The sequence below is a fragment of the Asparagus officinalis genome, chromosome 9 (genome assembly GCF_001876935.1).
Source record: "Asparagus officinalis chromosome 9, Aspof.V1, whole genome shotgun sequence".
NCBI lineage: Eukaryota > Viridiplantae > Streptophyta > Magnoliopsida > Asparagales > Asparagaceae > Asparagus > Asparagus officinalis.
In genome coordinates this window covers 1152073-1160660 of record NC_033802.1, presented here as the reverse complement: position 1 = coordinate 1160660, position 8588 = coordinate 1152073, and the positions used below count along the sequence as shown (strand labels likewise).

Here is an 8588-nt window from a genome sequence, read left to right as displayed (position 1 = left end):
CCTGCACTATATAGTGTAGAAGGCACTATATCCTTAAATTATTCTATTAATGCTTGAACCCCCCGAATATCAATTGCCGTTACTTTTGCCCTTCGATTTAGAGCTACCTTGAGGGTAAAAGGTCAGCTATTGTAACATGATTTCCAACTGCATCTCAACCAACGGTAGAAATGATAGTCTCGAAGGAGTCTAAGTACTAATAAATTAGTTCAAGTGATACAAATGACTACTATATCCTCATAGTACAGTGGATGTATCTGCAATTAACCCAATTTTTTATGCGTATATTCATCAGATGAATTACATTTTTGTTCAAATTGGCTAAACAACAGTTTAGGGAAGTGAACATAGAAAAATACCTGCACAAGCCGCAGCAAGGCATCCCGAACCTTATCTCTTGTAATCACCGGGCCATAGCTGGCAGCAGGAGCAGGAGTAAGAGACGGAGGTGGAGTTGGAGGTGGAAACGGTTGGAGCAAAGGAGTACCATATGGACGCTGCATCGTAATAGGAGGCTGAAGTGGGGGAGCACTTGGCATCGAAGAAGAAACAATCGGTGGCATCGACAATGCAGCTGAAGATGAAGCTGGTGGTGCAAAAAGGGAAGGGTTTATGAGATTGGCAGAGCTCCGGTTGCTGCTGGTGCCGCTATATTCATTGGGTATCAAAGGAATGGGTAGAGTTGGAAGAGAAGGAGAAGATTGATAAGGAGTTGCTGCCGATGGAATGATGTTAACTGAGTGGGAAGATGAGGGAATACTTGAAGACTGATGTGATGGTCCCATCATAGCTGCATTTGGACCTGCTGCATTACCAATGTTCATAGCTCCCTGCATATTACAATAGATATCAGAAGAACAAACATATAACTTAGTTACTTAGGTTATCAAAATAGATATGAGAACTGCAAACATGTAAGTCTGGTTAATTGCGGGTAGAACCCCTGTACCCTCTAGTTTTGTTGTTGCAGATAGAAACCTGTGTTTTCTTCTTCTTCTTCTTCTTTTTTTTTTTGACTATACCTTAGGGAGTCTACTTGTCAAAAAAAACAAATTTCTCTTTCTTTAAGGTAAAAAGTGAAATTCACCCAGGTGATTTATATGCACAATAAAACTTGAGGGCTAGTACGTTCAAAAGATATACTATTTTTTTCGTGTGTGTGTGTGTGTTTTGTTGGGGGGGGGGGGGGGGGGGCTATCCACAACTAATTTAGATATCTAGCCACTATATCATGGAATCGTCGTTGTACGAAAACCCGCAGTCATGGGTTTGGTTCAGAGGTGCAAGAATAAAATAAGTAGACATGACTGCTTCTTGGGTGGATAGCAGCAAATTATCAACAAAAGTGCTATGATCTATATGCTGTATGACAGTGAAATGATGTCTACAAAGTTGGCATTGAACCTTAACAAGCGTACTTACAGTGAAAAAATTGACAAAAGAATCGTCAGGAATATGGGCATCAGGAACACTAGCAGCAGATGATGTTTGTGGCTCCAAAGGACCCTCCATGACAGCTAAATTCGAAACAGCTTCCAGCTCCTCAAACTCAGTACTGCATATATAAACAGAAAGCCTATGAATTATCACAAGTTGGTGTTTTAGCTGATAAAATTTCCGTTCAACTAGAGAAGAATCTTTGTATAGTATAAAACAATAGCACAAACTAATTGATGATTGCTGGCAACAAATTTGAAGTGCGCAGAACTAACTTGGTCTCTTCACAAGGCACCTTGAGTCATTGACCCAAAATAAGGCCTAGTTGAAGAAACAGAAGGTGCTTTGACTCAAATAATGTCTAATTAATGAAACAAAGGGGAAATGTGTCCCCATCTCTCCATTTGAAAAGAATTAATACATAAAAATTAGCAATTACATATGATTTTTTCAAAAGCAATAGTTCCTATAATATGCGATTACTAGAATGCAGAAGTTCATGGAGATTGCAGCAAAATGAAATAACTATACAGTCTACTACATATTAATGCTATACCTTTTAGCCGCAGATAAGCCAGACTTTGGAGGAACCTTAGAGAATGCACTTAGTATCCTGCACCATCAAAACCATTTAAGACGAATATCACCAAGTAATAAATATAACAAAGTATGCAATTTGTTAACCCATGACTACATTTTAGTTTATAAACAAGCACTAATATATCCATCATGGTAACAAACATCATGGCAAATAGTAGGTAAGATCTTTCACTACCAAAGCAAGTTCATTATGGCGTAACAAAGAGTCATCTGTAAGCAAGAGAATCAAATTGAAAAAATATGTTTAACAAACAATTAAAGATCTTTACATCATAACTTGTTCCCTCAAACAATGGTTGTGTTGATTGCTGAAATGTAAATAGCCATATCGCATGATAAACATGAAATGAAAATAAGGAAGGGTCAGCCAGCAGACAGTGGAATCAGAATCAGACAGTGGAATCAGAATTCAGTATTATCAAGATGACTTGATTCCTCTTTGAAGAAAAACTCCATCATAACTTCGGTTGGTTTCTGATTCTCAAGAAATATTAAGAATAGCTTGGCATTTTTTTTCTTTCTACTTAAAGACAATCTTGTGATCAAGGTACCTTCAAGTCGTTGGCATGGACATTAATAATGCATACTAAATTTAGAAATTAACGTCAGATAATAATATATCCTAGAAAGCAAGAATTCATACTAACAAGTGGCTGCATAACTATAGAATTATGTTGTATTGAATGATACCCAATCAACAAGAATAATGATGAGCACATTTCTATAAAGACAGATACATACATACAAAAGTGTGCAATCGCCACTTAGCTTTGAACATGATATTTTATATCAACTATGTAGCACAGATGCCTTCAGACATGAAGCCATGTCATGTAGGTGAGAAATGTTATGAACGAATTGTACGAAATTAGATACTTTACAGAACATGATTTGATTATGAAATTAGATGCTTTGCCAAGTTATCTGTCGGTTACAGACATTCTTTTGAAATAATTAGATGCTTTGCCAAGTTATCTGTCGGTTACAGACATTATTTTGAAAAGTCTACTAAATGATGGAAGTTTTGTTCTTAACAATACGAAAACAATATAATTATTAGCACATCATTTAAGTATCAAATTTTATGACAAAGGATACTGGAAATGCATGTGTTGTACATGAGGTGTAAGTTTTTGAACCACTAAGTACTGACCTCTGGAAAAGAGCTGCAACAGCTTCACATTCTTGTTGGTTGTAAAACCATATACCATTAACTTCTTGAGCTGCATTCCGGTACAACAAGTATGGAGGTTGGATTTCATACTCAAAATCTCCCAAGATATCCTCCACCAAATTTTCTGTGACGCAAAATGAGTCAGCTAAAAATATGTACGTACCTACACCTCTATTCATGTGTAAAGTTGCATATATGAGCTGCTGTCAATCTGATGCATCAAACAACTAAGGTTTTGAGAAGATGTCCATGGCTTGGATTCATCTAGCCATGGCCTGTCGCATACTTGAAACCCCACAGAACCGTGATTTTGATACGCTACTTCTAGCGACTCCATAATACAAGAATTCATCAACAACAAATATATTTGCAGCTGCAATCTGTCAAAAACAGCTATACCAGGCGTGCCTCATGTTTTTTAACATAATATGGCATATTTGACTGCTCTATGATGTAATTGCTGAAGCTAAGCATACTTAAAAGTCAAGATAGCTTCTTTCAAGTGTAAGGGCTAACGAAGTCAATAAATGTCAATGGCAAACATCACAATTAGACTCTTTGAAAGTACAGAGTAGCATGACCATGTGAATTAGACATAACGTATGACTACCCGTGCTTTTCACCTCCTTAATCCGTTCGATCTACTCGCATCCTACCACTATTGCTACTCGCTAACACATCAACCTCCATTTACCCGTAGCCAAAACATCGAATTAATCAAACAAATGAAAGGGGGGAAATTACACACCTGCGTTCCTTCTGTTCATAACAATGAACTGGAATCTCGGCTGCGTGTTTCTGCATAAATCACAATTGAAAAAAATATTAAAAAAATAATAATATCTCAAGCAATCAAACGAAGAAGATCAAATTCCTTAGATCTAGTTACCTTTTAACAACAAACAAAGATCCCTCAACATCCTTACGACTCTAAGGGATCTAGTTACCTTTTAACAACAAACAAAGATCCCTCAACATCCTTACGACTCTAAGGTCACAAATCCAAACCAAAACCCTAATCAGAGATCAAACAAAGATCCCTCAACATCCTTACGACTCTAAGGTCACAAATCCAAACCAAAACCCTAATCAGAGATCCCGAAACCAAAATCAAACAGAAAAAATCATCAAATATGATCAAAATCATACCCACTGATTGAGCTCAATGTTGAATTCGTAGAAAGTAACGTGAGCAGCCGTGATCAGGATCTCCTCCACATGGGGATCGATCCTCTGAAGAACAGTCAGATTCAGGACTTTGGTGCTCTGCTGATCGAGGTTCAGATTCGGCATCAGCTTCCCGTTCTGAGTCATCTTCGATTAAAAACCCTAACCCTAGATTTTTTTTTTCTTTTAATTTTTTTTAAGAGAGAAATTAGGGATTTGTATATCCCGCGAAAGGAAGAATCGATGATGAGAAGAGAAAAGGGTGGGGCTTTCTCGTAATTAAATAGGGAATCTGTTGATGGGAGCGGCACTTTACCTTGTCCGGTTGCACGTGACATGTCACGAGCGACAGCTCATTTTAGTCCGGGCGTAAGTGGAAGCTATCATGGGCGTCCTCAAAATATAATCATTTACTTTATTGTGTTTTTTTTTTAGTTTTTACTTCATCCATGACGACTAAGAAATTATGAAGTAAAATATAGAAGAAAATGTTAGTATGTTTGAGTTATTTATTTCTTCATTGATTTTAAATGTCTAATACTTAAATACACAAAAATTGTCTACGATTTTCCTGCTCCCCTCCTATATATTAAAAGTTGAAAATATATTTACTGTAATAATATAATTAATTCTCCATTTTTGAAATATTTTCCTATTGTGACCAACATAAAAGGAAAGCAATTTTTTAATTCTGTATAGGATCAACCCTTACGATTTCTTACAAAAATTTTTTATAAAAAGATTTTTCTCAGACAATGTGTATAACATAAACTTTGACACAAGTTTTATCACAATTGGCTATCAACTATTCAACTTCACGCTACTCAAATTTTCGGTAAAATGCGACGTTTCTTTAAAAAAAAGCCGAAATTTGTAAATCAGTCCACTATCATAAGATTGTGATATCATACTTCAATCAAAACTGAAATCATTGCAATTTTCATAAAATCCCCTCTCCAAGTTACAAACATGCATGGATTAATAAAACACTTCCAGATTACGTACGAATATATATGATCACAAAGTACAACAAATTAAGTTCACAACCTCAAGCAACAAACACAAAGAGTACAACAGAATCGTAAACAGCATAATCACGGTATAAGTTCTTAGTGTTTCCTGAGAGCAAGGGCGGACGTCACAACCATCATCATCAAGATCACGATCCCGACGAACGAGGCCACCAGAGCCCCGCTGCTCTGCTCGCAGAACCCGTCGAACCTGATGCAGAACGCGACCCAGTGGGCTTTGTCATTGCCAGTGTGAGCCAAGTACACAATCGCCGTTGCAGCAGAGGCCGCTGCTGTTGTCAGAGCCACCATAACCTGAACTCAAATCATGTTTGATTCATTAGTTCATCAGATAGATGCAGACTCAAAGTTAATTATGGCAAAGTTTCGGACTCACGAGGTCGAGGATAAGGAGAAAAAGGTGAGCGCCGCTACTGCATGCGCAGATGATGACTGCAATGGACAAGGGAAGTGACAGGACCAGGTATCCTGCTGCTATTGCGTTGCCGATCACGAAAAACCTGCAGGGAAATCTGAATGTCAGACTATTCGCTTAATCCCTCGTAAAGATCGGATGCAGTTTATTTGTGACAACCTCGACATGTATGATATTTATGATTCAGCTTAGGGAGTTAACACTAGATACTCGGTTATTTGCAGATACATGTGCCAATAAAACAAAACATGGATGATAAATAGCCATAATTACGTTAACGCTGGAAGGTCGGAGAAGTTTGCATAGAATTGATAATGATCAGTGAAGAACGGGAGGGTCTCATCAGTAGTAGCCATGGCGATGGTGGCTGAGAGCGTGGCCCCAATCGCCAAGAGCCTCAGAATGAAGCCGAACAAAGCGATTCCTCTCCTCCATCCTCTCTCGCGCTGTGCCTTCCTGAAGAACGCAAACCTCGGAGCTCTTGACGTGCTTGGAGGAGGAACAGAATGAGGAGGGGCGGCCATTGGAGCCTTTTCCTCGTCATTGAAGACGTTTTCGGTGGAGGAGGGCCCTGCAAAGTTCATGCTTGATGATTTTGGAATGAGAGGTCTTAAGACTTTTAGAGGTGAGCTTGGTTGATGATCAAGTGTGAGATTGGAGGGAAATATATAGAGTTTGAACAGGTGAGAGAGAATGTTTTGGTTAAGAGGTTTGTTGTACTGGTGCAGATTAGGGAGCAGGAGGAGAGGTTGGTTGTAAACTAACTCCAACAGGGAGTAAAGTGCTGATCATAATTGAAGATGGAATTATGAAACAATTTTGGGAGCTGGAGTATCTCATGTACAAACAAAAATGGCAACTAAAAGTTCTCCGTTATGTGTGGGGGGGAAAAAAAGAATCAGCGAAGTACCTTCATTTCTTTCTACAAACATGGATGCAAATTGACAACTTTGAAATTGTGGAACATGATTTTTAGTCATCCTACTCTCAAGAGTTTCACATTTATTATAGAACATAAGTGTTTTTAGAACTCATATCATACAGATAAACTAATTTTATGCTGATTGTCCCCCGCTTAACGCAACCCTCTTTTATCCTGAATTGGTGCCCGACCAAAAAGACAAGGATGGAGGATAAACATTAAAGCACGGTACCGACAAAATCAAATTCTGTAAGGAGACTGTTTGGTCTCTCATATCGCAAAATACTGGGTAATTACAATGCAAAACTATAATTCAGAATCTGTAGCCAAGTTGATTTTGCACATCACTCTTCGTATTTTACAAGCCGGGCTAATGCCAAATTTATGATATAACTCTCAAAATCCTCAACAAAAACAGTAAGCATTGAATTAATTTTTGAATGTAACCGTGAAACGTGTATGTATATGCTCTGAGGTACAGTTTGTGTCAACGTAGCGTCCACCCTCTCTCTGCAAGAGCTTCACGAACCCTTTTAGCTACATATGCAGCTTCATTCAGGGGAGGATAGCTCCAACTATTAGATATCTGTAAGTTATAATGAAAAGAAATAAAAAGTAAGCTGGAAGGGGCATAGAGATACTAAAATATTAGAGAAAGAGGATGGACATTAAGTTGACTAAAAAGTTATCCAATAAATATTTATTACACTGGTCAAACTTCACCTAATCTCTTCAATAGATTTGGAAGGGAAATACTACAATAAGATAGAGAGAAACGCTTACATCCTCTAAACCTGTGAATGGGCGGACCAAGCCCCGTTCACGAAGAGTCTTCTGGAAGGCAGAGAATTTCCATTTGCAACGCTCAGCTCCAACGACATATACAGGTTTTCTGCAGGATTATGTAACATGGTCAACAAACCTAAGCAAGTTTCAGCATTAGAACCAAAAAAAAAAACAAAAAAAAACAAACAAATACTTTCTCGAAGAATTTATATTCAAATAATGAATTATGAAAAGATCTTGTCAATCATTCATTACCCTGTGCTGCAAGCCTCACTCAACATACTAACTGAATCAGCAGTAATGACAAAAGCATCAGCCCATGCTAGGTGACCCATATGAGGATTTGGACCTGGATAGTTTCAAAATAGTCAGTAATCAAACTTTATGATAATTCAGTAATTTGCAAAATCCTATGCATGAAAATGAAGATCACCTTTGCCACTCCACACATACACCTTGGGATGATCACCTAGTTCCCTTAATATAATGTCAGATACCTGTCAATAAAACGAAGCACATTTGAAATCGAAAATTAGAGGCCTTGAAGAACACTAATACTGCTTGAGAGTGTACTTCTGATACCTTTTGTGGAGTTCTTCTAGAGAAAGAAATTCTAACACTTCCACAGCTTGTTAACACATTGTGCAATGAACCTGATAATTGTTGAGCCAGATCTGCACCATATCGACAATGGCCTGACAACAATTTAAATCATATATTCAGTTGCTACTATTGTTTCAGAATAACAGTCCGAAGGGAAGAGGTTCAATAACAGGAGATTTAGTAGATTCCCCATAAATAAAGAATATGCTCACATGTTTGGATACATGACATTTTCTCATAACAAGTATTACTTACTGCTCTTTGTACGCGGTGGAAATGTTTTCAATGCATCACCCAGACATCAAAGTATTATTTTAGAGAGATATCCAATATATCACTCAGATTAGCACCAACACGTGTTCTTTAAAAATTTACTCGAGAAAGGGAAAGTGTCGTAGCAGAAATCATTCAGAAGTTCCATGTACTACTTACAGTTGTGAATAATATATACTA

General features: G+C 37.7%; 3 protein-coding genes across 4 annotated transcripts in view; all 3 read right to left on the bottom strand.

Moving 5' to 3' along the window:
- The window catches only part of LOC109823985 (mRNA-decapping enzyme-like protein), a 5379-nt gene extending 740 nt beyond the window's left edge, over window positions 1-4639 (bottom strand). Inside the window, exons 1-7 of one of the 2 annotated variants that reach the window (XM_020390472.1) lie at window positions 4361-4639; window positions 4101-4141; window positions 3960-4009; window positions 3191-3335; window positions 1994-2050; window positions 1423-1555; window positions 360-830 (exon numbers count right to left, since the gene is read on the bottom strand). In XM_020390472.1, the coding sequence (XP_020246061.1) occupies window positions 360-830; window positions 1423-1555; window positions 1994-2050; window positions 3191-3335; window positions 3960-4009; window positions 4101-4141; window positions 4361-4525 (1062 nt within the window). In that variant the 5' untranslated portion in view covers window positions 4526-4639. The other variant, XM_020390473.1, reaches the window with a different exon arrangement.
- On the bottom strand, window positions 5333-6667 carry LOC109824503 (casparian strip membrane protein 2-like). The gene is made up of 3 exons (XM_020391112.1): window positions 6098-6667; window positions 5786-5909; window positions 5333-5703 (listed from the first exon to the last, which is right to left on the bottom strand). Exons 1-3 carry the CDS (start codon window positions 6406-6408, stop codon window positions 5488-5490), a joined length of 651 nt encoding a protein of 216 aa, XP_020246701.1. The 5' UTR covers window positions 6409-6667; the 3' UTR covers window positions 5333-5487.
- The window catches only part of LOC109824496 (mitochondrial fission protein ELM1-like), a 5404-nt gene continuing 3774 nt past the window's right edge, over window positions 6959-8588 (bottom strand). Inside the window, exons 6-10 of the mRNA XM_020391105.1 lie at window positions 8115-8227; window positions 7966-8029; window positions 7788-7881; window positions 7530-7638; window positions 6959-7332 (exon numbers count right to left, since the gene is read on the bottom strand). Coding sequence (XP_020246694.1) covers window positions 7234-7332; window positions 7530-7638; window positions 7788-7881; window positions 7966-8029; window positions 8115-8227 — 479 coding nt within the window. The 3' untranslated portion in view covers window positions 6959-7233. The remainder of the gene's footprint in view (window positions 7333-7529; window positions 7639-7787; window positions 7882-7965; window positions 8030-8114; window positions 8228-8588) is intronic.

What these genes read in the sequence shown, in the direction of transcription:
- LOC109824503 (XM_020391112.1), bottom strand. Translation starts at nt 6,408, where the DNA reads ATGAACTTTGCAGGGCCCTCCTCCACCGAAAACGTCTTCAATGACGAG. An exon ending in TCCGACCTTCCAGCGTTAAC is followed by an intron (nt 5,910 to 6,097) that starts GTAATTATGGCT and finishes ATTTCCCTGCAG; the next exon opens with GTTTTTCGTGATCGGCAACG. An exon ending in TTCTCCTTATCCTCGACCTC is followed by an intron (nt 5,704 to 5,785) that starts GTGAGTCCGAAA and finishes ATTTGAGTTCAG; the next exon opens with GTTATGGTGGCTCTGACAAC.